Source organism: Phalacrocorax aristotelis, chromosome 1, assembly GCF_949628215.1.
Source record: "Phalacrocorax aristotelis chromosome 1, bGulAri2.1, whole genome shotgun sequence".
NCBI classification, from domain to species: Eukaryota; Metazoa; Chordata; class Aves; order Suliformes; family Phalacrocoracidae; genus Phalacrocorax; species Phalacrocorax aristotelis.
Window position 1 is genome coordinate 132,668,106 of NC_134276.1, and position 27,559 is coordinate 132,695,664.

At 47.8% G+C, this 27,559-nt stretch overlaps 3 protein-coding genes across 5 annotated transcripts in view; 2 read left to right on the forward strand and 1 right to left on the reverse strand.

Moving 5' to 3' along the window:
- MLF2 (myeloid leukemia factor 2) overlaps positions 1-27,559 on the reverse strand; it is a 104,572-nt gene that overhangs the window by 33,832 nt on the left and 43,181 nt on the right. The gene's annotated exons all lie outside the window — the stretch shown is intronic.
- On the forward strand, positions 45-6,114 carry LAG3 (lymphocyte activating 3). The gene is made up of 8 exons (XM_075081966.1): positions 45-275; positions 452-623; positions 786-1,012; positions 1,281-1,538; positions 1,721-2,014; positions 2,362-2,652; positions 2,929-3,044; positions 5,456-6,114. Exons 1-8 carry the CDS (start codon positions 221-223, stop codon positions 5,564-5,566), a joined length of 1,524 nt encoding a protein of 507 aa, XP_074938067.1. The 5' UTR covers positions 45-220; the 3' UTR covers positions 5,567-6,114.
- Positions 15,385-27,487, forward strand: CD4 (CD4 molecule). 3 transcript variants are annotated; one of them, XM_075108571.1, is made up of 11 exons: positions 15,385-15,552; positions 20,310-20,388; positions 21,435-21,566; positions 23,291-23,449; positions 23,539-23,682; positions 23,916-24,191; positions 24,635-24,997; positions 25,117-25,359; positions 25,450-25,559; positions 25,798-25,865; positions 27,103-27,487. In XM_075108571.1, exons 3-11 carry the CDS (start codon positions 21,506-21,508, stop codon positions 27,116-27,118), a joined length of 1,440 nt encoding a protein of 479 aa, XP_074964672.1. In that variant the 5' UTR covers positions 15,385-15,552; positions 20,310-20,388; positions 21,435-21,505; the 3' UTR covers positions 27,119-27,487. The 3 variants fall into 3 exon arrangements, with proteins under 3 accessions (XP_074964672.1, XP_074964665.1, XP_074964674.1); XM_075108564.1 differs by lacking the exon at positions 20,310-20,388 and having other exon boundaries at positions 15,400-15,547; XM_075108573.1 differs by lacking the exons at positions 15,385-15,552; positions 20,310-20,388 and having other exon boundaries at positions 21,424-21,566.

Consider the following 27,559-nt stretch of genomic DNA (forward strand, 5'->3'; position numbering starts at 1 on the left):
CTGCCCACCTGCAATATAAGGGCATCTAGGGAAATGCTTTGATCAGAGAGAGAGACAGCACGAGAGCAAGTACGTCCAGCTGACCCACCCTTGGTTCATCCACCCACTCTAACAACTTCTTTGCCCATGCCTCATTTTTGCTGATCTCTTAAAGCTTCGGACTGATCAAGCACGGACCCAAGTGGGAAGACGCAGCCCCTTGCCTCTCCTGGATACCACTATGAGGCCAGTGTCCCTGATGCTGTTCCTCACCTTCACTCTATTGGCTTTCAATGGTAAGAGGGGCTGAACATAACAAGGAAGGCAGAGTACCTCAGAGTCTGGGTGTTACTTAGTCCCTGACAGGTTGGGAAGGGAGAACTGGTGCCCTTCTAAGCCCACTGAAGATGGCCAGATATTGCCCTCTGCTCCATGAGTCCCACCCTTTGCTCAATTCTCCATCTTCTTACAGCTGGCCACATCTTACCAGGAGTAGCAGAGTGGGAAAGCAGGGAGCAGAAAGTGTGGGCCAGAGCGGGGAGTTCAGCTGTCCTGCCTTGCCACCTGAGCCCCAGAAAGATGTCGAAGAGCTGGAAGCAGCTGCCTGACAAGACATCTGTCCTGTGGAAGCGACATGGGGGAAGGTATGCCAGGGCCAAGACAGATCTTTCCCCTTGTGGGAGGACTGGGGAGGGTGGGAGACACTTTGAGCCCCCTTTCTCCTTCTTCACATCCCCTCCTTCCTGCCCCCCCCCCCAATGTCACCTTTGCCTCTGGCACAAGCCGCTCACTTGTCCCACTCTCAGCGCCCACCAGGAGCCACACATGGTGCTGGAGGTGGGCTACTCTGGCCTTCAGAAGACAGCACTGCCCATGAAGCCCAGGGTGTCAGTCCAGGACTCTGCCTTACGCAATGGCAATTTCTCCCTGCGAATCGACCCAGTCCGGAGCGAGGATGCCGGGCTGTATGAGGCATGGGTTGCGTACAACACGAAGGTCCAGAGCTGCCAGGTGGAGCTGGGAGTAATTACAGGTAGGAGAAGATGGAAACCCTGGAGAATGTTGATTTTGGGTCCGGGGAGGTTGTGATGGTAGGATGGAGTGGGGCTGCTGTATTTGCCAGGGCAGGTTATAGCTCTGGCAGCAGCCCCCCAAAAGCGCCTCCTGCTGTCTGCTCTCAGCTCTGTAGAGAGGACTGCCCAAGGGACAAAGATAGGACAGAAGGGGCACAAAGGGATGGTTTTGTAGTCCCCCTGTGACCTTACCTTCCCCTGCCTACCCCTCTTTAATTTTTCTTGCAGTAACCCTCAGTCCACCCAGCCCTGTGGTAGAAAATGAGCCACTCTCATTGAGCTGCAACTCTAGCCACCGGGCCAGCCTTGTGGAGACACGCTGGTTCCACAATGGGCACCTGGTCCCCACCTCCACAACCTTCTGTTCTTCGCATGGGGCTCTCTCCATCCTCCGGCCAGCCATGAGCGATGCGGGCTCCTGGCGCTGCCAGCTCAGATACTCCGATAATGAGATCATTTCTGCCACGTACAACCTGCAAATTCTAGGTGAGCTCAGCATTGTGTTGCTACTGCAGCATCCTCAGGTTGCTCCCCTTGATGTGTCTGACCAGCCCCAGTGGCTCCAGCTTCTCAGCTCCCACCCTGTCCCCACTGCCCAGGCCAGTCATTGCCCTGCGGAGGAGCTCTTTCCAGGTACCACCCCACATTGTCCTCTCTCTCTGGCTCAGGTTTTGATGGCCCAACAAACCCTGTGGTCTATGCTGCATCTGGCTCTGCAGCTGATCTACCATGCACCCTGAGCTACCTTCCCAGTGCCTTTGGGATCAACGTGGTGACAGCCTACTGGAGCCGCCTTGCGGGAGGACACTTGCGAGGCTGGGGCATCTCTCAGAATTTGAGCAGCAGAAGTTTCCCCCTTCATCTCCCTGCGGTGGGGCCAGGTGATGCAGGGCAGTACCACTGTGCTGTCTCTGTTGGCAGCAAGACAATCAACAGGGATGTGACCTTGGCAGTGGTTACAGGTGAGAGAAGAGACAGGGTGGTGCAAAACGGCTCTGGGGTCACCCACTGCTTGCAGATAAACCTCCCTGCATGTCAGTGCAGTGAGTGTGGGTTGCTCCTGCCCATAGGTCCTCACCCCGGTGCAGGAAACAAGGTCTCTATTCAGGGCATTGCACTGCACTGGACTCTGCTGAAAGCAGGGGTTTTCCTGAGTAACTTGATTGCTCATCTTGAAGACTGAGGAAGACAAAGAAAATAAATTAGAGGGGATAATGAAGGAGGGGTGTATTAGAAGAAGGAAGGATGGGGAAGAGATGTGGACCTCCCCGTAGTCTTTACTGAGGATAGTTTTTTACCTTTGCTGCAGTCACCCCAAGCATCCAAGGACCGGTTTCTGAGGGGTCTCATTTGATGCTCACCTGCAGACTCACACACCCCTGGGGACATGAACGTTTCCAGTGGAAGCACCTTGGCTCAGCCCCCGCTAACAGCAAGCTGACTGTGGCCACCTCCCATAACATGGAGGGCCGCAGGTCCCAGACAGGCCCTACCTTGGAAATACCCCAAGTGTCACAAAAGGATACGGGCACGTGGGAATGCAGTGTATATGGCCCAGAAGGCAGACTGGGAGCAGTAGAGTACATGCTGCAGATCACAGGTACTGTGTCCCATGCACCTGTAACTGATCCCTTCTTCTCACCCTATTCAATTCACTGGTGCCCTCTCCTCTCTCAGCCTCACCCTTTCCTTCTCCCCTTTGACCGCTTGGATCCCATCTTCTTGTCATCCTGTCTTAGCTGTCACCAGTTCCTCCTGTTTCTCCTTCCAGCTCCCTGCACCCTTTTTCCAGTTTGCCACTCTTTGTGCAGTCCCAGCCTTGCCCCAGTACAAAATCAACCTTCCCCTCCTTCCTAACTGTGGTTCTTCCTCACAGGTGCCCAGGTCTCCAACCCTCCCACCATCTTCAGTGGGCAGGTTACTTTTGGGCTCACTCTCACCCTCTTCCTCCTGCTTATGGTCTGTGTTCTGGCTCTGGCCCTACAAAAAAGGGTAAGTGTCCATCACCCCATTCTGTTATTTTCCTGTACATCATCCCTTATTTGACCTTTCCCTGGGTATCCTAGAGACAGCATTGAAATGTCTCAGGGACACAGCAGCCAGAGGAAGAATGGGGCCTAGGCAGCCTGCTGAGGGTGTTATCAACATGTAGTGAAAGCTGTATACTGGGCATCAGCAGGTCTGGCTAACTGTGGCATTTATCTGGGGGCAGGTCAGACACTTCAGAGGAGGGGTAAAACCTTCTAGGAAACAATCACAACCCAGCCTTGAAAAGTTTCTTGTTTATTCTTGCAGAAATCAAGCCACGCTGGAATCGAGAAGGGTTAATTTCCAGGCTTTTGTAGATTTCCTCTCTCTTATTCCTTATCTGGATGCTTTGATGTAACAGAGTCTCCTGTTCCATATAAATGTCTGCTGGTCCTCAGGCACCAGTCTTAATGCAGGTCTGTTGTTGCTGGTTCAGCCCTCACACCTCGGCTGTCTGCTTCTGGCAATTTACTGCCCTTCATTTGCTCAGCTCAATCCAGTATCTCATCTTCTGAAAAATCTGCTTTGCCTTTACCGACCCAAAGACCAGGCCAGGACTGATTCCTCCCCAGCATGCCACTGGAAAAAACTGTGGAAACAAGTCAGACCATTTCTCTGCATTTTTCTTACTGTTTCTCTGCAAATTAATTACATGGCAAATTCTTCATTCACAGTTTCTTTTTGCTGACAAGGGACACTTTTCATAAATAGCTGTGATGTAGTTGCCTTCCACTTAGCTTCTTGGGAGGGCCCACAGTGAAAATCCCCTTCAAGTACATAAAGGGCCAGGGGCTCAGAGCGATCTCAGGTTGGGAGAACTTGCCCTGGCGAAAGAGCTGGGTGCCTTGAACCTGTCTTGAGCTGAAGATGAGGGATGTGACAGCATTAATGCAAATTCTTAGCAACTCCCAGTGGCTGGAGGCTGAAGACAGGCAACATCAGAACAGAAGCAAGATGGGCATTTTAAAGAAAAACACTGCAGGTAGTGCTAGAGAGACTCGTGACTGGTTCTTTGTCATCGTTCCTTAATCAGCACTGATGGTAGTCTAAGGCAGAGATCTACAGTTTCTGGGTGACCCTCTAGGCTGTGTAAGTCCAGGGCAAGATGATCAGAACCACCCTTTCTGGCCTAAAACCTTGGACAATAACACTTTACAGTGTAACTAAACCCTCAGCTAGGAGGAGATAGGACACCTGGGTCTCCAGCTCTGCTAGCTTAAACAGCTCTAATCCAGCCAGGATACTTACCACCTCAAAGCATTCGTATATGCCCTCACAGCCTTGCTTTGCCAAGTAAGCAAAGCTCCTCTGTTGCAGCACAGGTTCTCCATCCACTGATGGTCCTCCTGCCCTTCTCTGCACAGCCTCCCCAGTGGGCTCATCCTTTGTGAGAGTGCAGATGAGGTACCCTTGTTCTCCTTCTCTCTGCTGGCATTCTCTGAGATTACTTTTGCTCTTCTTGCATTGGTTGAACACTGGCTGCTCACTGGTATCCCTTGTTGGGCTATTGCCCACGCATTAGGAATTCCTGTTCCATCCCCTGAGCTTATCAATGTGCAGTTGATACTGTTGCATTTCATTCACCCTGTCGTTCAGTTTACTGCTCCATTCTCCTAAAATATCTGGGTCTCAGGTGACATTTTCATCCTCTTTCTTCCAAATGAGGCTCCTCAACTTTATCAGCTACATAACTCATTAGCACTTTCACACTCTCTGTGCCACTAATGATTGCTCCCACAACTGATCTTTGAAGACCTGTGCTTATCAGTTCTCTACAGCCTGGCAGAAATCTGCCAGCAAAATCCCAGTCCCTTCATCTTAGCTGAGATTACACCTACCATGCCATTCTTTTACTAGTCTCATCTTTGCACTTGTATTGATTACCTGTGTGTCACCATATACGTTACCATTCTCAGGAGCCTGGAGATGTACCTCTTTTCCATTGTCTAGAAAGTCACTTGTTAAAGCAAGATGTGAAAGTGTTTCTGTCTTTAATTTGTTCTTATCTCATTTTGCATGAACCTTCATGCCTTTAATTATTCTCTCCGAAAAGGTGTTGTAAAAGCTGGCATACCATTGAACCTGACAATGGCCTAACCATTGTCCAGATCATTCTTTGCTCTCTCTTAAGCATGTCCTGTCTTTGTTATTCCTTGTGCCCAAGACACCATAAAGGATAGTATTGAGCCAGCCTTCCCCAGAGGAAACTACATGTCTCAGGGAGTGGGGCTGGGGCTCTTCCCTGGCCGTAGGAGGGAATGGGAGCCTCGTGGTTGCAACCAGTAGCACTATGTCTTCCATGACAGGGAGAAGCCCAGCCTTGTGCCATTCATTCTCCCTCCCATGCCTGATATTGCCCCTTTCTTCTCTTTCAGGCACGGTCTCCTGCCTTCCCAGCGCTGGAAGGGATGATAGCAGTCACTGTGCCAAGGAAGAAGGAGATGGAGGAGAACCAGAAAGAGAAGGTCCAGCAAACTGAGTGCTGATGGGAGCTGGGACACCAGGCCCAGTCTGCATGGGAGGATGAAACTCTGTGTGCCATGCTGCAGAGAGATGGGCTCCATGCAGAGCTCTCAGGAGGGTGTCGGGATGGCATGAAGATAGCAGGAGGCATGGGAGCTCTGTACCTGCAGAGGGGCTGGAAGCTGCATAGCCTGGCAAGATGAGACTCACCACTGCAGTAAGGTGGCAGGCAGCACAGGTGCTTTGGAGCTATTGGGAGTATTTGAGCCAGTAGCTATTGCCTGCTTCAGTGCCACTTCTCTCTCCCACTCTTTGCCCCTCCTTCACGGCCTCTCTCACAGCCTTTCACTGGTGAGACACTTAAATGTGGAAGATGGCTGGAACCCAGCCCTCCTGCAGCCCAATGGTGTTTTCTCCCCCCTCCCCACTTTCCTCTCCCTCTCCCCACACTGCCCTGCTCCTGCGCTCATTCAGTGGCAGAGGGGACCCCACAGAGAACTGTACATGTTGCACTTTTTGAGCGTTTTATTTTATTAGACTCATTTTAGAACCTAAAATAAATCTGTCTGACAAAAAAACCTGCTGGCCCCTGAGTGTGCTTGTGGACCTATTGATGGTGCCGGGTGTAGCTCTGCCTGTGTGAAGCAGCTTCTAAGAACTTTGCTGCCTTTTCTTTCTCTTTCAGTTCTGTTTTACTGAAGTTGCCTGTTCATTTCTGACATTTTGATGGTGGGGAAGGGGAAATTAGATGCCACTAGAGAAGAAAGCATCACAGGTTCAGTCTCTCCTTTTTGCTGTGTTCCAGAGTGGGTTACTTTTTATCCCCCCTGTCTGGCTCTCCCTGTTAATTCATTCATGTATTCCTTCTCTCAGTCCTCACATTTTCCTCATAGATCTCCCATTGATGTTAGGGCTTTCTGTCACTCTCCTCTGGCTAAGGGTGTACTTACTAATGTAATCGTGAATCTGCCAGGTCTCACCCCCCATGATCCTCAATGTGTTTAGGTTTCATCTAGTTAGAGAAGGCTCTTCATCTACTCTCTGAACAGCCATGGAGGACTGTGATACTGCTCTTGAACAGTGATTGCATGCCACCCCAGAAGAAAGCCTCACTAGTAAAGAGAGTCACACATGTAGTGACTCTCCCATATGGGTCACTGGGCTGTGGCTGTTCAAGCAAGGAGATGGTGGTACAAAAATGAAGCTCTCAGTGTTTAGGAAGATTTTCTTGACTTGAGCAGAGGGATTCACTGCCAGGCCAGCTTTTAATTATTTCAGCAGGAATGTGAAAAGGCCTTCTTGGTATGTGGTCCTCATCTTCCCCCAAGAGTTTCAGGCACACAGGTAATGAATGCACTGTGGGATCCCAGACTGCAGGTAGTGGAGCAGCACACAAAAAGCCCAACTAGCCTACTCTGGGGAGCACATCTGGGCTCCACAGCTATTTAACTACTCAGATAGCCATGTATTTTACTGAAAATTATACCCATTTCTCCACTAAATCCTAGAGAAATGCAAGCAGAGGTAGACTTGTCTGCTTCAACTGTCTCATGCAATTTCAGGCAGACACTGAAACAGAACCAACGTAAGGAAGGACAGTCCAGCCTGGTACCAGGCATTTTCCTAGGCAAATGAAAACACTGCAATTTTTTCAAGTTGGGAGTGATCTATCTGCCTTAGACTTCTCTCTCTGCTAGATGCTTTGGAGATAGAGAAAAGGTAGGTTAGGCCCAGTGGGGCTAAGGAGCAATCCAAAATTGAGCAGGACCACACCATACTCTCAGTGCCTGACAGCGGTTTGCTCTCTCTTCTCATGTACAGTGGGATGCCCTCCTCCTGTAATAATTTTAGCATTGCCTGTTACCAGCCTGGATGTTCTCATTCCTCAGATGTGTGCCCAGTCTGTCTTTAAACCTTGCTGTTTTCTTGTGCTCTCTGAATTCCTCTGGCAATCAGTCCTCAAGTCTGCTTATTCACTGTGTGAAAATGGTTCCTCTTTATCAGTTTTTAATTCAAAGCTTTCCACTTTCATCATCTGTTTTCTTTTCTCCTGTCACAAAGGCTGGAAGCAGAAGGACTCCCAATCTATCATCTCTTCACTGGTTATTATTCTGCGGCCTTTTATCACGTCCCTTTTTTCTTACTTCCCCATCCCTTCCTGATTCATTGCCCTTCAGGTACAAATCCCAGATCTGGGGGACTTTCTCCCTGACAGTTTGCTCAGGCCCATTCCTATGCCTGGTCAACTTTCCTCAGATACTTTGTCCTGGAAGAAGACGCAGCAACCTTGTGGGGGAGCAGTGCTGGCTTACATGGGGGCACGGTGCCTTTCTCTGTGTTACTTCCATCCTGCCCTTCATGGCCCCTGACATCTTGTCTGCTGTTCTGACTGTCATTGCCCACTGAACAGCACTGAGCTTGTACCGAGCTGTTCACTGTGTCCTCAGTGAAATGCCTGTCGTGATGCCCGGGGCTCTTGCCTGACCTGGTACAGTTACAGTAAGCCAAAGCCTCAAAGTACTTATGCAGTTTACATTTTTCCCTCCAGCTACATGACTTCAGGAACAGTGATGCTGAATTTCATTTGCCTTTCTGTTGCTGATGAGCACAGCTTACATGTCCCCAGAGCCCTTGTCATTCTCTCATCTCCTGATGAATTTAAATAGCTTCATGTCATCAACATACTTGGCCTTCTTGCTGCTTACCTCCTTGAACACTAGGATCTCATGTCTTAACTCAGATACTTTTGGGCCTCACTGCTCTCTCTGATGACAACTGGCAGTTCAATCCTCCTCCTCGGTTCCCACCCCAGGGCCAGTCTCAGGCACAGAGCAGAGCTCTCCCACTCCTGTGCACGGTCAATCCATTGCCCTGGTTAGCCCTGCAGCTCCAAGGGGGCAAGGAGAAGGTGCAAGCTGTTAGAAGATGCAAAACGTGAGCTGTGCACTGGATTATTTACTGTAACACAGGTACTCTTGCTTCATCACTCTTCGCCAAGAACTGATGATACCTGGAGCCAGTTTAACCAGAGGCATTCATGCAATTATGTATGCTTACGCTGCAAGACCTGTGTATACAGTAGACACCTCAATAATCATTGTAATACCTGTAGCAGGTCCTGGAACTACTTTCTTTGTAGTAGAGAGGGTGATGGTGGCTGAGGTGCATAATCTGTGTAGGTTAGGGTGACACCATCTACAGAGACTATGAGGCCTCAGACATGGTTGTATATAAACACAAATTCCACCAGCTCTGGGGCGCTGAGAATGGTATCTGAAGCTTCACAGATGTTGTAATCTTGCTTTTGTAACCAGCAGAGCACTTCACACAGATGAGCATTACTGACAAAATACAGACACCAACAAAAGTGACAAGCATGGCCATTGAGCTGTTTTGTTTGACAGACCTCAAGGAAAAATGCTCAAAAGCCAGCTGCCTCCAATGCAGAAATAGCTGTCTATGGCCCCAGGAAGCTTTACTTCCCAAATGCTGCAGGATAAAGAATGGATCAATGCAACACTAGGGAGGAGGTAAATATTTCTGAACGCTGAGGGAATCAAGACAGCACAAGGCAAATCAGTACAGCTGAAATGGAAGGACCAAGAGTCTGTACAACAAAGCAAACAAACCTGGAAATCTGTCAATAAGTCAATATTGTGAATCAATAAGCAGGAGCAGCAAATAAAGCAAATGTCATATGAAGGAAAGAGACCCAATGCTTTTCCACAAGGATAGAGCTACAGGTGCAAAAATCAGATAAATATTTTCAATGTACCAGAAACAGAAAGCTTGAGAAAAACACAGGAAATCCAGTGGATTCCCTTTTCACAGAGGGTACTGGTCAAAGAAGGCAAAGAAAGTACTGCCCATACAAATTCCTTTGCATCTGACACCTCGAAAAAGAATGGGGAGAAGATCTTTAATCCCAAATTAATCTTTTTTTATAAGACCAGCACTATCAGAAAAAAATCATTACTAGGTCCAGGTGTTCTGCATCCAAGATTCCAAATGAGAGGCTAAATAAGTGCTAGCAAATAGCGTCATCAGGCAAAGAAACAAGTAGAAACCACATGTCTGTTGGCGTCTTGGTACATTCTGCACAGCCTTTTAAAAATAATAAAAAATTAGAACCAGGTCTCGAATGACCTGGGACACTAAAGCACACTGAGTTTTATATCTACTTGGCAAATTGGTGGGAACAATATCAGCACCAGTTCTGGGGGGAAAAAAAACCCAAACCTGGGCCTCGTGACCCCATTGGATTTCTTCAACAGTTTGATGCAGTACTGAATAAAACCAGAATATCTAGGATCATTCGTTTAGCCTTCCAAAGATTGCCTCAAACCAAGCTCCTTACAGGAATGCTGTACATACTGCATTTTGTGCCATCCACTGAGACCCAAGGCATCTTGGACAGTCGTTCCATAGTTGTTGACTGAATCATGCTCAAGAGCTTCTACTCCTAGGTTTCCGTCTTGCTGGCCTGCCGGTTCAGTGCAACTCACTACAGCTCTCAAAAGCGTATGGTGTGCCTCTGAAATGGCTTTCGCTCCCACCTGAAGGGATGGGTTTCAGAGGATCTTAAGGTAAGAAGACATAGGACACTCTCTGTGCTTAGGAAAAATGGCAGGAGGTGATGCACAAGGGCAGCTTTTGGAAGGACTTGTTATTCCTTATTCATATTGAGGTTTCTCATGTTCTTTCACAAACACTGTGTCTTCCTCTCCTGTCACCAGGCCAGCATCCCCCTTTTTTCATGGAAAACAACACAGATTTTCGGACTGAGGAGGAGGAACCAGCAGGCTCCCTAACGAGCTTAGGGAGCTGGCACGAGCTCAGCCGGGACCCTCCAGCCAGGCACTCCCCAGCCCTTCGAAATCTCACACCCAGGGGAGTGCAGGCACCGAGGGTCCCCCGAAGGGTCCCCCTGCCTGCCCCACCGCTCAGCCCCAGGCATCCCGCAAAGCCCCGGCTACCCGGTGACGGAGCCTTGTGCCTCCACCACGCGTGTCTCACCAGCCAAGGGCCGTCCTGGGTGGGCGGCAGCCCGGGGGGAGGCACGGCTGGGGCTGGTCGGCCCTTTGCCCCTCGCCGGGGGGGCTGCTACGGCGGCCCCTCGCCTACCCCTCCCCAGGACAAGGCGCCTCCTCTCCTTGGCCCAGGTTTATGCCGCCATCTAGTGTCCACGCACGACGGGGATTTCCCGCCCACCCGCGCTTGCATGATCAGGAGCATCCATCATTTGTTCCTTTTATGCTGTGAACGCCCGTGACTCAGCTCTCCAGTGACCGGTTAATACGCCCAGGTCCTTCTCTCCCTTTGCTTTCAGCTAAGGAAGTTAAAGCAAAAATTATTCTAATTACTACTCTGAAGCAAAACCTTACAGCATGTGCTATTGAATTCCATCCCACTTTAATGCTCTGAGCCTCAAGCTGCTTTCAGTGCAATATTCCAGATCCTCTGCACTGATGAAACCCCTCTAGTTGTGCATTATAACAAATATTGACACCCACTTCTCCCCTTCCTTTTGCCAAGGTCATTCATAGTAAGCTAGTAAATAATATCCATCCCGTACAGGTCCTTCAAAACTCCCTCAGCCACCTCTCTCCTGCCTGTTGCATTTCCGATACATCCTTAACATCAGCTTGGTTTTGTTTAGGCTCACTTTAGCCCCTGTCACTTTTAGAGACACACTTCTGCAGTTGGCGATTCTTGGACCATCCTTCTCTCCAGTGCCCCTGAGCAGTCCCTGACTTCCCAGCATCCCTGGCTAGTCTTTCTCCATCAGACTCCACACCTCCTGCCAAAATACAGGGGACCCCTTGCTCATAAAGAACATTTCTGGAGTTTTACTGATTTTCCTCTGTGATCAGCAAATGAACCTTCATGATATCTGCTTAGAGAGTCCTCTCTTCCCAATTTAAGCTTCTGCAGAGAGACTCCAAGCACCTGCAGAGAGGTACCTCCCCCCAGCACAACCTAGGAGCCTTCCTCCTTTCTGAGGTATGTAGCTGTGCTGGGGCAAATCACCAGGCCTCCTTGCCAGATGGCTGGTTGTTTCTAGCTCCCTGCATCTAGCATTAGAAATTCCCCTCAACAAGCTCAACAGGTGTCAGCTATTCTGTTGCAAAAAGAAAACCCTTGGCCTTTGAAGCTGCTGACATTCAGGCGTCTGAAGATATGATTTTCATGTTGTATTCAACCCTTGTCCTTCCTTCTCTCCAATACCACTAAGCAATCACTAATTCTTCAATACATCTGGGTATCCTTTACCCATCAGAGTTAACAGGCACATTCCTAGCCCTCACTGATGTGTAGGGAGCTTGGTTTTAAGGAGACCATCTCTGGAAGGTTCTTTGGCTTTCCACTGGAGTCAGTGAAAAGTCCTTCTCATCATCTGATTTCTGAGACCCTTTTCTCCCTTTTTCATCCTTCCTCAGAGAGACTTCATGTCCCTGCAGGCTGTGACCTCCAGCCAGCATAGCCTGGGAGCCTCCTTTCTTCACTGAGGTCTACAAGAATCTGTTACTCGCCAACCTTTTTTTGCAAAAATATTGCTGGTGATAGGATTAGAACAAAGAGAGACAGTGCGGGGTGGGTGGGGAGTATCTCTGCAGGGGAGGAAACAGGGAAACACGACAGCCACAAACTTGGCTGGGGGGGAGCGGTGTGTAGTGCTCAGGCTCTTCTTATCACTCTGCTGCAGGGTCAGTGTGTGGTGCTGGAGAAGCCCCACGGTTGCAGTACAGCAACTGTCCCAGCGAAGTGAGAACCAGACTCGCATGGAATTTTAAAACCAGTTAAATATTTATGAGAAATATTATATTCAGGAGAGCGACTGGCTGGCTAATATTATTCATCCCTCCTGGATTCTGTTTAATTAATGCTTGCAAAGTGCTTTGAGATGCTTGGATGAAAGTGATACAAACACGTCACTGCACGCTGTGACCCTTGGTCCCAGACGTACCTGTTCACCACACAGCTGTAGCAGCTCTGAGAGATGAGGGTCCCTCCTGAATCCCTCCCCTAGGGTCAGAATGGGTCTGTGTCGGGGCCAGGCCTGCAGCTTGTTCACCTCAGACCCACAGCCCTGCTTCTCCTTGCAGCTCTGCAGCAAGTTCAAGTGCATTTTGGAAGCTTTACCCCCTCAAGGAATGCTATTTCTGGTACATATTTGCAGTGACATAAACCAACTGTTTAAAAACAAGCCAGTGTTTCTGAATTACAGCATGCTGGAAAGACAAAATGCAAGCCAGAATCTGTGTGAGCTGGAGCATCAGCTCAATCTCCCAGAGCCCCAGGCCCTGAGATGCCAGGGTCTTACAATCCCAACCTGACTTTTCTCAGCTCTGTTTTTCCCAGGACAGCCCCTCTCTGGCAGCTAGGGACCAGAAGGGACATTTCTGTTTGCAGGCACATGAGAACCTGCATGAGAGATGAAGATATGGATGTGATGCAGCAGGGTCTCACAGGAGAGCCATGTCTCAGAACAGGACTTCCGCAGTCTCTGGACACTGGCAAAGCCGGCGCCCATCCTGTCCCATAGCCTGTATCCCCCACTGGGAAGTTCCTGTCTCACAGGAGTGGTTCTTTCCCTGTGATGAGACAGCTTCATCTTTCTCCAAAGACACAACCAATGGAGCAGCTGTTGTGCTCGAGGCCTGATCAGTGCTGTTCCTTTCACACATGGTGGCATGCTATGAACCTTGGTGCTCTGTCTGTCCCTGCTCCTTCATGCATTTGTCTGTCCCTGCTCCTCCAAAGCCTAGTTTTGTCTCACACCCCCACCCTCCAGACAAAGGGGCAAGTGACTGCCAGGAGAAGAAGAGCGGGCGGCACAGAGGGGAAATCTCAGCCATGTCTGGGGCTCAGTGGGTTTCCGCCGTCTTGGCTGAGGCCAGGATTCAGAGAGAAAGAGACACCAAATGTGGGTGGAAAACCACAAAAGCCCCCTCCTCCACCCTACGGAGAAGGGAAACAGCTGAGATTCAGTAGCAGTACAGGTTACCTAAATGTAACCTTGTATTGAGTTTGCATGGCAAGGTTTTGGTAGTGGAGGGGCTGCATGGGTGGCTTCTGTGAGATGTGAGCAGGAGCTGGCCCCATGTCAGTCAGAGCCGTGTCCAGCCAGCCCCAAAACAGACCCACCACAGGCCAAAGCTGAGGCAATCAGCAATGCTGGTGGTGCCTCTGTGATAACTTATTTTTAGGAAAGGGTAAAAAACACTGCACAGTAGCTGTGGGAGAGAGGATTGAGAAAATGTGAGAGAAACAGCCCTGCAGACACCTAGACCAGTGAAGTAGGAGTAGGAGGAGGTGTTCCATGCAGGCACCAGAGCAGAGATTCCCCTGCAGCCCCTGGATAAGACCATGGTGATGCATGTTGTCCCCCTGCAGACTATGGAGGATCACACTGGAGAGGATATCCACACTGCAGCCCCTGGAGAGTCCATGCTGGAGCAGGCTTCTGACAGGAGCTGTGGCTTGTGGAGAGGAGCCTAGGCTGAAGCAGGTTTTCTGGCAGGAGCTGTGGCCCATGTAGGATCCACACTGGGGCAATCCATTCCTGAAGGACAGTACCCCATGCAGAGGGTCCACACTGGAGCAGTTAGAATCATCAAATTATAGAACAACCTAGGTTGGACAGGACCTCAAGGGATTATCTGGTCCAGCCTTTCATGGGAAAGGGGCCCTCAATGAGATTATCTAGCACCCTGTACAATCCCATCTTGAAAGCCTCCAGTGATGGAGACTCCACCATGTCCCTTGGAGGTTGTTCCGGTGAATGATTGTTCTCACTGTAAAAAATATCTTTCTTATGTCAAGATGAACATGAAGAACTGCAGCCCAAGGGAAGGACCCACATTGGAGCACTTCATGAAGGACCCCATGGAGGAGCAGAGGAACAGCGTGAGCGGGAAGGAGCAGCAGGGATGAAGTGCTATGAACTGACCACAACCTCCACTGCCCGTCCTCCTGCGACACTCGAGGGGGAGGAAGGAGGGGCAAAGGAGTCAGGTATACAGTTGACCCTGGGAAGAAAATGGGGGGGTGAGAGAAGGTGGTTTTAGTTTTGTCTTTATTTCTCACTGTCCTAGTCTGGTTTTAATTGGCCATAAATTAAACAAATCTTTCCCCAAGTCGAGTCTGTTTTGCCCATGATGGTAACTGATGAGCGATCTCCCTGTCCTTGTCTTGACCCATGAGGTCTTTTTCATCTTATCTTCTCCCCATGCCTTGCTGAGAAAGGGGAGTGAGAGAGTGGCTGGATGGGCAGCTGGCGGCCAGCCAAGGTAAACCCACCGCTCCTATAAAGAAAATATCCTCTTGTCTCACCCCAAATCTCAGCCATACTCCACAGACTGGTGCCCCTAACATATCGTCAGGGGTCCACTCTTCCTCTGTTATTACCCCTGTGCAACCCCTGCGGTCAGGTCCATGGCACACTCCTCAGAGGTGCCTCCTCTTAGTGGCGATGCAGCAGACAGCCTGAGAAATGGTGATTGGCTTGCTTTTGTCAGAGGCACAGGCTGGGTCTGGATCTGCTCATACAGTTAATCTGCAAGCTTTCTTTATTAGTAGAGCAGAACCACTTTCCAACCGTTCGCTTTTAAGTTTCAGCCCCGTCATGGCCTCCCATCAGCTGCCATGTCCCCAGTAGGCTGTCTCTGTTTTACACACTCATTCTCCCTAGGTGCTGCAATACATCACCTTCTGTTAAGGTCTCCATTTATGTTCACAACCAGGGTCAAAATCACATGCTTCTGGAAAATCACCATCTACCTAGAGAAGTCAGCGGATGTCAGCAGAACCTGGACTGGCAGGAAGACCTTGCTGATGCTCCGGCTGGAGAGGAGGAGACATCAAGGCTGACATCTGTTGAGCTGCTTTCTGAACATTGACTTCATTCTTCTTTTCTTTCAGCTGTAGCTGGGTGAGATCAATTACGGCAGGTCACAAACACAAGGAGACAGAAACACAGAGGCAGAGAGAAAAGAAAAAAGGTAAGGTAAGTTTCTTTCTTTCTCGGAGAAGAGGCTAATCTGCTTTCAGGTTTTTTTTTTTATGTTACGAACTTTACTATTCCACGCGAGTTGCTGTTTCGGCATGGATGGTTTGGTTTTGCCCCACTTAAAGGTCCAATGTGAAACCATCTTGAACCTTTGACTAGATAATAATTCTGGTGGTGCAATTCTCCAATGCTTTCTATTTCAACTAAGAATAGTTTGTTTCCTTGGATTTCTTCCTGAAAGGGGCAAAAAAAAGGGAGCTACGAAAAGCTCAATCTGCCTCGGAGCCTGGGGATCTCACAGATATTTTAAACCCACGTATAGGGAAAAATGTTCAATATGAGGGCCTGTCACTGGTGACCATATATCCCCAAGGCTGGAAACGCACTGGGGAGCAGCCCTCCACCAGCTGCCTCTTGTTATTACCTTCTCCACGTGCCCTCCAGGAAGGGGAACTTTATTCTAAAAATAAAGACTGAAAAATAAGATGCCGGTGTCTAGCTAACTAGGAACGTCTGCTTACATCTGTATGTGCTGAGACCAGAGGGTTCTCTTCTGCTAATCCAGGCTGACTGTCTCACTGTTGGACGCTGGCTGCCGATGCAGCCTGATCCACTAGCTCGGGGCTGAGCGAGCAGGATTGCTTGGAGAAAGAGCAATCCTTTCAATTTAAGGACACCAGAAAGGAGACTTGCCTGCCTCTTCAATGGGCTACTGCACTGTTGAAAATGGGAGTTTAATTTCTGGTTGAATGTTTCAACTTTCAGGTGGTGTATCCTACTCAACCTTTATCAGGCACCTCAGATATTTCTCTACATGATGCGTTAAGGTTGAGCTCTGGTTACTACTTAATGTTCTCCACTATAAACTGAACGGCCCTCTTAAGTTCCTGGTACACATTAGCCTCAGATCAATTCACAGACTTTACCTTTATCCTCTCCAGTGTTTCACAAACATGGCTGCCAAAGCTGCCTGCAGTGCGGCAGGGCTCGCCTCATCTAAATTGAGTATCTGTCCCATTCCTGCTCATGGTTCTCGAGCACCCACGGATGGTGCCCACGCAATCTGCTGCAGCCTCGCATGGGGACCCTGTATTCACCAGGGAAAAATTAAGGAGCGATGCATTTTTGCTCTGAATGGACAGATATACACCATTTTGCTGTGCTCACCTTATCAATATGTCTATAGACCCTTTTCCTGTCTGGGCTGCATGTCAAGTAAACTGCATGGCAAGATTTCACTGTTCCTGTTTTGGCAGCTGCATTAATGATACCTGAACATCATTCTAAGCATGCACATGGCAATGGAGGGACTGCCTTTGGAGGGCATCTTGATGCCTTTGCTAGTCACAGCCTGGGCTGCAGTTTTCAACTACAGGATGAAAGATGGTTTGCAGAGCCAAAAAGAGGAGGGTTAGGAGGAATGAAGAGGGTCTAGGCAGAGGGGGAAAAGCTCAGAAAGCAAGTTCTGCAATGCCTGTAAGGCAAAGGCAGGTCTTGGCTTCCCCCTAGGCTGCCAGAGGGGTTAGAGGCTGTAGGGAGCAGCCCAGGCTGCAGAGATGGAGCTGCTTCTCTTGGCCTCTGCATGAGTCCTGGCACATGGCTAGGCCAGGGGGACTTTATGGGTGAGGAGAGCTCGGCTGGCACTGACACAGTGGCCTCGCCGCCCTGCCTCTTCGTGACAGTGGGACCTCTCTCTGGGGGAATCGGCAGCTTTCACCTGCCTGGCGCCTTGGACCCTGCTCTAGTGGCAGCTCCAAATGGTGGCAGCTGCTTTCAGACGAACGGCCAGAGGCGCTCAAGGGGAAATCAAGACAGGGTTGGCCAGTCTCGTGGGGACAGTGAGGCCCATGAAATGACCTTCACTGCTATTGTCTCTGCTCTATGCTGGGCTATTTTTGTTGCATTTAGTCTCTTACCCTCCCTGCTGCTCACTTACATTTGCTTTAACGTTAGTAAGTAATTTCAAAGAAACTGCTACTAGGTAAAATAGCCAGATCAGCTTTGCTTTAATGTTTAAACTGAGAAGAGACGTGATCCTCTTACAGAGGATCTTCCTAGAGCCCCAAAGCCATGACCAACTGATGTGCAGGGACAAGAGGCAGCTAAGTACCTCAACTCTCGCCTGGCAGCCACCACAAGGGGAAATGCAGTGCAGCAGCAGAGGCTGAGGTGTGGAGCCCTTGTGCGGATGCATAGCTGGGAGGCCCCCCCACCCTGGCAGAGCAAGCTGCTGCCAGATCAAAAGCGCAGCCACAAGCAAGAGCGAGAGAAGAAAACAAGAAAACCACACTGCATGAAAGAGGCACAGGAACACACTGAGAGAGGGAGATGGCTTACCCTGCATCAGGAGCGGTTTCTGAGTTTTTGTTGCTTTTGTTGTTTTTTTTTAATTTCAGTTTCCTCCTGTGTCACACTGGTGGCAGCCTCGGGGAGAGCTCTCTGTAGCCATCGCCCACTGGGGCTCAGTGCTGGAGGGAGCGAGGGGCTGCTGGCCCCTCTCCCAAGCAGACGTTCTCCAGGCCAGTCTTGGTCCTGCAGGCATCATTCCCCAAAGCAAGACCACTCACTACCTCAGCTCTCCTTTTCCTATCCCTCAGAGAGGCAGGGATTATTAAAATAAGTCAGGAAGGAAATTAAACCAGTTTAATAGAGGGGGAAGTTAAAATGAAATGGAAATCAATGTTCACTTGGGAGAGAGCCCTTCTGCATTGCTGGACGTGCTAATAAATCAAGTATGCCTGGACTCTTTCTGGCACAGAGGCCAACTGGCATGAGATGGTCTAGGCTATTAAACTCACTTAACCTCCAGAATGAACTGGCTACATGCCAGCTGCCTAATGGGAGTGGTCTCTGGCCCATGCTAACACCTAAATGCATCCCAAGAGTTGCTCGGGAGAGCAAGAGTTGTCCCGTGCCAAAAAAGTGTCAAGAAATATTCTAGCAATTTAACAGGGCTGATGAGTGTGTTCCAGTGCCTGGGGACATTCTCTGACACCACTTAATTTATGAGTACCACCATAAGGTACAGCTGGGCTGCCTGTAAGGAGGCTGTGGGTCTGCTACAGGCATCCTCTAATGACAGTGGCTTGCTCTGTTAATATAGCAGAGCCTCGCTCACCAAGATCTGTAAAATCCAGAGTAGCATTGCCTATGATCTGGCCTGGAGGGATACAGAAAGATATAGAAAGACAGGGAGAAAATAGGAAGTGGCAGGCATGAGAAGTAGAGATAAACAGGGAGAGAAAGTGTATGAAAGAAGTGCTAGCTCAAGGCAACCCATTTTCCCCACTGACTTGTAACATGTACATGGTAAACATCATATTGTAGAGATCAGCCACAAAAATACAAAGATTAGTGTGAATGAAGCAGGAATACAGAATGTGTAAAACCATGAGAAGAAACAGAAAAACAAAGGCACATCAATCTGCATCTACCAAGCTGCACAAGGTCAGCAGTTCACTGGTCCCACGGTGCTCTGGTTGTGTGGTTTTGCTCAATAACCAGGTAGCAGGAAGGCAGAAAACAAACTGAAGACGTAAGATGACAGAAAAATAGAGATTCTCAGCCAAAACAAAATGACGGTGTGTGACTCAGCAATTTTGTTAATTTTAACCTGTTCTATTACCTTCAGGTTTTACATAGATTTTAATGACTTAAAATGTTTGAAATCCAGCAGTGACCCTGTTAATTTGAAGGTATCACTTTGGAGTGGGGGATGACTTTTCCTGCTGGTCCCACTGGGACAGGTGATTTGAGTGTTCACAGTGGGGACGAGGTATCTTCTGTCATCTCAGGAATGGATCTTACTCAGGGCCCTGCGCCAGTTCTCAGTTATAGATGTTTCTTCAGAGTGAGATGCATACAGATGCCTTCTTGTTGCCTCTTTCTTTATTCTGTAGCATAGCCCAGCAAACTGCTTGAACATTGCTACTGCATCTTGTTAGAAGTGATCTCCAATCACATGCACTGGCTCCTTTGTTTTACTATTCTCACACAAAACAGCTTACGCAAATATTTGCTGGGGTTGGGATGGATTTTTTGCTTTGCACGAGGCAAGTCACAAATCTTCTCTGACTGTGCCTTTGCCATCCGTTTCTCTTCTGATGGTACACATGGCTGCTGTCTTGCTTTTGCACCTGTATTTTTTCATATGTGCATATGTGTACTTCTGCCTAACTTTCAGATTGTCGGTCATGCTGACCTGATCTCCATGTAAATGTAGTGCTGATGTTTTCATCTACTCTTTGATAGTTTCATGTGCTCTGATCATTTAAATTAATTTCAATACTAAATTATCCTCTAATAGAATATATTATACTTAATATTATACATAATACATATAAATATTTTATAAAATTATTCTTGCATTTCTTTTGGGTTCAATCCCATTATGACTACAGCCTTCAGTTTATCACATGGTTGGCATGGGGAATGTCTGCTTTCCGAGAACTGAGGTTGCTTCTCTGCTTTTGCTCATACCCCAGACTAGTTAATCTGCTTGGCTTCCTTTTTGTGGTGTATGCTTTGGTTTAGGGATGGAGGGCTCGGTAGTCTCGCACCAGCAGTCATGGTCCCCTACACCTTGTCAGCCCACCCAGCTGCAGCTGGTACCAGCACTTGGTCTCTGTTACAGTCAGATACTTCATCTAATTTGATAACTCACCTTAACATAATAGTTAAGTCCCAGTTCCCACTTAAGGTTTTGTTACCATCAATGCAAATTCTGTCGGACCTCATTCCTCCCTTCTCCCCAGATTTTCTGTTGAATAGTCCTAAGAATTCAAGCAAATCCTTCCAACAACATCAGACTTGGTGGTTATTGAGATTTTTAAGGTAAGGAATAAGTAGATGAAAAACAAGGTAAAGAAAAATATTAATGACAGCCTAAAGATGGCCTTAATCATAGAATCATAAAATCACATAGAAATATTTAATGGCAAGGGACCTCTGGAGTTCTCCAGTCCAACCTCCTGCTCACGGCTGGGTTGACTCTAAAACTACAACATGTTGCTCAGGGCCTTGTCCAGGGAACTTCTAAATATCCCCAAGGGTGGAGATTGCCTGACATCTCTTGGCATCTATTCTGATGCTGACCCACCTTCAGTGGGATGAAATTTTCCCTTATATCTAGTCAACAGTTATTTGCTGCAACCTATGGCTGTTGCCTCCTGTTCCTTTCCTGTGCATATCTGAGAAGAATGTGGCTCCTTCTTCTAGGTAATATCTTGTAGATAATGGGAGACTGAAATTAGATCCCACCTATCCCTACCAAACCCAGCTTTCTGTCTCTCTGGCGTAAGTGAGAGTGTTGGGACCATTGGGAGGCTAGGCAAGCGCAGAGCTCGTCTTGGTGGGGCTGTGAAAGGGCTGCCAAGGGCTCCAAATTCCTCACTATGACAGTAGCCCTCCATTGGATTCTGTCCAGTTTGTTGGCATCCATCTTGTACTGGGAGCCCCAAACTGGATCTTGTATCCTAGATGAGACCTCAGGTGTGCCAAACAGAGGGAAATAATTACTTCCCTCAGCCTGCTGGCTGTGCTCTTGCTAACATAGCCCTGTATGTGTTTAGCCTTAATCGCTGCAAGAGCGATGATAACCCACTATAGAGAAGTAAAAAAGCACAGAACTCTTGGCAATATAAATACTTGCAGTCCGATGAATGCCAGAAAGCTAGGTATGAGTAAAATGAAATGTTTAATACCAGACTCTAGAGGGAGCACTGCAGCTGGATTCTTTGCTGAAACATGGGACTCTTGGACTTTACCAATGAGTTTCCACTTCGCTGCACTGAAGGGTGGTGGGTGCTGACTGGGAATGTGGACCCCATCCACCGAGGTCTGAAAGTCAACCATTATTATAGAGCATTTGGGTTTTCCAGGATAACATCCCTTGGCAGTGACAGTTTTTCCAGCCCTGCAGTCCACAGCAGGGAGGAGCATTCCTGCAGCAATGGAGTCACGCGGCACGGTGGTGAGCAGCACGCTTGCTGTCTTCTTGATTCTGCACCTGGGTGAGTCCTCAGCTCAGAAAACCCTCCCAGTTCTTACCACCTTTCCACAAGCCTCACAAGATTTGGGGTGTTTTTAGGCTCCTCCCTTTTTGCCATATAACATACCTCACGTGGTTTAGAGCAGGCTCATTCCAGCCATGAAGCTGTGACAGCTGCCTTCTGGCCCACTCCTGCACTGCACAACAGCTCGCTGTGGGATCATGCAGTGGAGATTAGGACAGAAGGGCTACAAGCGGAGAGGCTCCCTACATCCGTGTCCTGTTCAGAGGCATCACGGGCAGCTTAAGCTTTGGGACTCAGGTTGTTCCCAGACTGCCTGCTGAGCCTGCCAGCCAAAACCAGGTGTCTGGAACATCACCAGGTTTGGGGAGTTGCTCTGTAGAGATGGAGGAGTGGGGTTCCTGTGAGAGCCAGGGTGCACACTGAGCACAGAATGGAAAGTACTGCCCTCCACACTGCCTCCGCCCACCTGGGCAAAAGCATGTGTTTCTCATCACAGATTTGACCTTACAAATGTGATGCTACTCACTTGCTTAGTTTGACTGCTAATGTTATAGGGTTTGGTGAACTTTTTTGTGCTCATTTTCCAAGAAAGGAAGGCAACAGAATAAGGCCAAGCCTGCATTTCTCAGGTACTCAACTTTGATTTCTCTGGTTGCAGAGGAAAGACTAGAAATCTTTTATGAACCCTAGAACCAAAAGCAAAGAAAAAGATACCAACTCTTATTAATATAATTTATAATTTAATGATTTAAGACAAAATCATCATTTTTTGTGGTCCCATGCACGATTATTGAAAATATGTATTGGCAATGTTGCCGATTACCTATACTCTTGAAGGAATATGTAACTTGTGGAAAACCCTCCATTAAACTAATGTCAACTTTTTATTTTGCACTTCTGTGGCTCTCTAGTACTAGGGTCACCCTGGGGGATCTGCAGGTTAGGCAGCTCTGAGAGCTTACCAACAGTGAGGCAGGAGACCACAACCTCCTTATTCCCAATCATACCCCTGGCAACTCCATCTCCTTCTTATAGTCTCCTGCAGAAATACTCTTTACGGTGAAGGAAAGAAAGCGGTTCTTCCAAAAAACCACTCCTAATGTTTCTTCAATGTTACACACCATACTTATTTTACTCTCATACAGCCCTCATCCCAAGAACAGGAATCTGACGTTAGGCCAGCCTTCTTTCTTTCTTTTTAATTTTATCCTTTCATTTTCTTGGGCTTTCAGTCTTGCTCCATGCAAAAATTGGAAGAAGGGGTGAGTAAATTTGTCAGTGCTGCCTCAAATCTTGACTGGGGAGTGAAGGAGGGCTGGCAGATACTGTCCTGCCTATGCTACCAGTAGACCAACTAAATCTTGACCAGTAGAAGAAGGTTGTTTCAGTAAAGCTATTGGCATCTCAAAATTGTAAATTATGGTGAATCAACCACAACCACTGGTATTTTCCCTGTTTCTGAATGTATGTGAAAGAGAATAGCCATTAGCCAGGTAAAGAGCCCAAACTGGAGGGGAGGGAAGCTATGGAGCTGAAAAGAAATGGGATTGATTGATCGATTGATGAGACAAAGGAGTGAAAAATTCAGAAATTGAGGATAATCTTCCTAGTATCTGGGAAAGGGAGGAGAAATACCTGTGTCTTTCTGGAGGGATGGGAAATATTCATTGAGTCACCCTTCAGAAAGTGACTATGCCTTTTTTGGTGGGATTGACTTTCAGGTCTGATCCCTGTTATGGCTCAACAAAATGAACTACAGATAGGAATTGCAGGACAAGAGGTGCACCTGTGCTGCAGAGGCGTACCTCAAGACTCAGCTGTGACCTGGAAGTACAATAGGGTTGTTATAAGGCTGATTGACCATTTGAAACCTTTGAAAGGTAAGGCTTCCAATTCATCACCCCTTCTCCCCAGTATATATATGGCTGAGAAACCTCTTCCCTCCTAACCACGGTTTTTTTTTCAAAAGGCAGAGCTACCATGGCCGATCGATCTGAAATCAATGCCACCAGTAAACATCTGAAGGTGTTGGACTTAAGGCTGTCCGATGCCGGCACCTACACCTGTGAATATGGCTCTCACAGAGTCAGTATCTCACTGCATGTCTTTCAATGTGAGTGATTAGAAGGCTTTTATCCATGATGGGGGGAAGAGACTGTAGAGCTCAGAGAGACACCTGTGCTGGGATTCTTTATCCAGCTGCCATTTCTTCTGGCCTGGGCTATCATAGTTCATTTCTCCTCCATCTCTAGGGCACAAAGTCTCTGTATTCTCTTTGCTGTGATACTCATCCCGCTCTCGCAGGAAGTGGGGTTGACTTACTGGCTGCAATTTTTCTTTTCACAGTGACTATCTCTTTAGATGGGCACTTCCTGCCAAATGAAGTCCCTGAGCTGACTTTAATGCAAAATTCATGCCATACTCTACCTGATCTCAACATCACACTGTTTGGAAGTAACCATAACATAGTAAGACCAGAACTCTTACGAGACAAGTCCCCGCAAAAATACACACTGAAGTTAAAGCAACTGGAGACTACAGACAGTGGGACGTGGATGTGTCATATCCTTTCAGACTCTCCATTGATTAATAAGACCATCAGATTCGATGTGAAGGTATTAGGTATGCAACAACAAAAATGCAACTCACACACAGGCTCGGGAGTCAGTGCTCCCTTCAGCTCATGAGCTCAGCTTTTACTTTCCAGCATCCCAAGCAATGGTGCTCCAGGGTTAGTTTCCCAGGGCTTCCAACACCTTAGCTTGGGGATTGCTCTGCTACCTGAGCTCTGTTCCACGCTTGCTCCCATTTTCCTCTTCAGGCTTGGGGAGGAGAGGATCCTCCTCTCCTTGGGGTCTGTTCTCAGTTCTGGTGAGCTTGGGAGCTTTGGCCCTTTAAACCTATTCTCAGACACTAACTTTATCCTTCCTGGGGTAACTCCTGGCTTTTCTCCAAGTCCTCTTTCAGCTGAGCACAGTGTGCATCTCTCCAGATCAAGGGTGGACATGCGGAAGTGTAGCCATGGCTTTCCCTGCTTCTGTATTCCTTGTCTCTTCTGAATTCAGGTTTTCAGAATCCAGATTTTGAAAGAAAGTATGCAACTGTTGATAGCAGTGTCATCTTGTCATGGCATCTGAACATCCAGAAGATAAAATGGGAAAAAGGTTTGACAGGACAACTGTATTGGAAAAAACAGGAAACTGAAACCATTCATGAGCTACTTGATTTCAATGTCACAGCACAAGGACGGCTGCATGACACAAAAAAAAGCAGTCACTTTCAGTTTGAGATACCTGAAAGCGAACCTGGAAGTACCATAGAAGTGAAACTCCCCACAGTCCACTTTGACCATGCTGGGCAGTACCAGTGCCAGCTGGGATACAAAGGAAGAAACACACAGAGAAAGATAGAGTTGGTGGTGATGAAAGGTGAGAGAAAGAGAAGTGGGTCAAGAGATGAGGAGCTGCAGAAACCTGGAATCCACAGGAGCATGGGTGGACCCATCTTCCCATCCTCTCACTCACGTGTCCTTTTCTTACCTTTACAGTCTCAGCTAACCATGTTGGACCACTCCCCAGAGGGGCCCAGATAACCCTGACCTGCCAGGTCTCTATTCCACTCCCATCCAATGCCCACTTGTGGTGGGAACGTGTGAATGGGACTGAGAAGGACATAAAGAAGTCAGAGCCACATGAAGTAAAGGTAGAGGTGAATGTCAGTGCTGCAGGGCTGTGGAACTGTCACCTTATGGAAGACAATGTCAGGAAGATCAGCCTTAATTACCTTGTGGGTATGGAAATTAGCACCACATCCCTGCGTCCACCCAAAAACCTTAAAATTCTCTTTGCTTCTGTGTCTGAATACTTTTCTCCTTACACAGAGGAAGCTCCTGTTTGGATTAGATATGTGGTAACTGGAACAAGTATTGGAGGCAGTGTATTGGTGTTTGGCCTTGCATTCATCAGTGGTATAACGTGGCACCGTAGGAGGGTGAGTCCCCTGGTCCCTGTGAAAGGTGAAGAGATGACAGTCTCCCCAAACCATAGGAGAAGTCTGATTTTCTGTCTGGGTGTGGGGCAGAACAGATAAAGGGTCAATCCTTACACTCAAAGCAATGTTTAGAGATGGACAGTCTGCAGATGCCAGACAGTACTTTACTACCACTTCAGAGGAAAGCATTTGAAGTATAAAAATACCCAGTCATTATTTATCCCTTCTCTCCTGGCAGCAACGGGCAAAAAGGATGGCACAAGCAAGACAATACTTGCTGGAAAACAAGACATGTCAGTGTCAACAGTAAGTGGCAATGAGGGCACCCAGAATGGGCAGACTCTGGTTTCAACACAGGGGAGCTGGATGGTTAAGTGGGGAGAAATGGAGCTTGAGCCTGCTTGGTGCTACAGCACAGCTGCATTTCACCATTTTCAGTTCTTACTCACGTTAAGTCATGCTTAAGATTTATGAGCTATGTTTAATGAATTTCCTATATGCCCCAAATCCATGGTAGCCCTATGCTGGGAAACTTTTGAGCAGAGAGGTTTCACTTGAATTACCTTGATGTTGAGAGGTGTTAGCTAAACCCAAGCAGGATCTCCAGAGACTTTTGCTAGGTTCCACAGTGGACGTGGGACCTGGATATCGAGGTTGTGGAGGTGGAAGGCACAAAATCAAGCTCAAGGATGAAACCCAAATTTTAAAAATCTGTGATGTACCTAATGTGCTGGACTGCAACATGTGAAAATTGCCAATAACCTCCTGGAAGCAAGGAAAGATAAGAGAAAGTCACAGAACTCTGTGAACTATGCCCTCTCCCAAAGGCCTTGGGTGATATGAAATACACCATCATGTCCTGGCCCTTTTCATAGGAGCAAAGATTTCTCAGCAGAGAAGCTGCCCTTTTCCAAGTCTTTAAGCTTATATGGCAACAGGCAACAGATGCAGCTGTGGAGAAATACTGACAGCTATTCTGTTGGTGGAAAGGGAGAGCTAAGGACAGTATAAATGATTGCATGAATAAGTTCAATGAATGTATAGGTACAGAACTGGACTTCTGCTTAATTTTCACTGTTGACAGTGGCAAACTGATAGTTTCACCTGGTTTTTTTTCCCTATCACTGAGAATTCAGTGAGAAAGTTTGTTGGCAAATACTACTTCATAGCTGCAATGTATATGTGAAGAGTTGGTTAGCATAATGTGTCAAAGAATTCACCTCATTTTCACCTACTTTTTATCAAGGTTAAAAATCCTCATAAGGGGAGGACAAAACCCATACTAACTAAATAAATCAGTGCAATACAAGAGCTGATGCAGTTGTTCTTTAACTCTCTTTGCCAAGTAAGCAGCTCAGTGTTACTGAAACCTGAACTGCAGCCATGGGGATGCACAAGTAACTGTTCGCATCCTCAGCTACAGAGGCAGGCAGTCATTTTCTACACTACAAAACAAAGTGGGGGATTGGCTGGCTTTGGGGTATCCAAGTGAAGCCTTTCATCTCTACAATACTGGTACTCACGTAATACTTTTCTCTTGCAGCCGGCTGAATAAGTAGTATTGCAGCACTGGAGTCAGAAGGACTGATGAAGTCTCTGCCTGTACCTAAACACCTGCCAGCCCATAGTGCTCTTGTGAATCCATCTCCCTTTCTCCTCTTTTGATTTAATTCTTTATTCCTTGATCATTCCCCAAGTCTAACACCATGAAGGGATGTTGTCTGCCTAGGAGTCGATGGACAAGAAAAGAAACCCTTAAGGGTTGTGGTTGATCCCCAGTTCTATAATGAGAAAAACTGAATATAAGATAGATATAGATATATGCTTATATTTTGCTCATGCACTTAATTTGACCTTCTTGTGAAACCAATTTTATGCTCTTCTTTTATCTGCCTGAGCTACAATAAATTACTTCAGGGTTGGGGTTTTTTGTTTTGCAAGCTGGACTAAATTTTTCCTGAGGCACTCTTGCCTGGTTCAAATCCACATTTCTCCCTTTC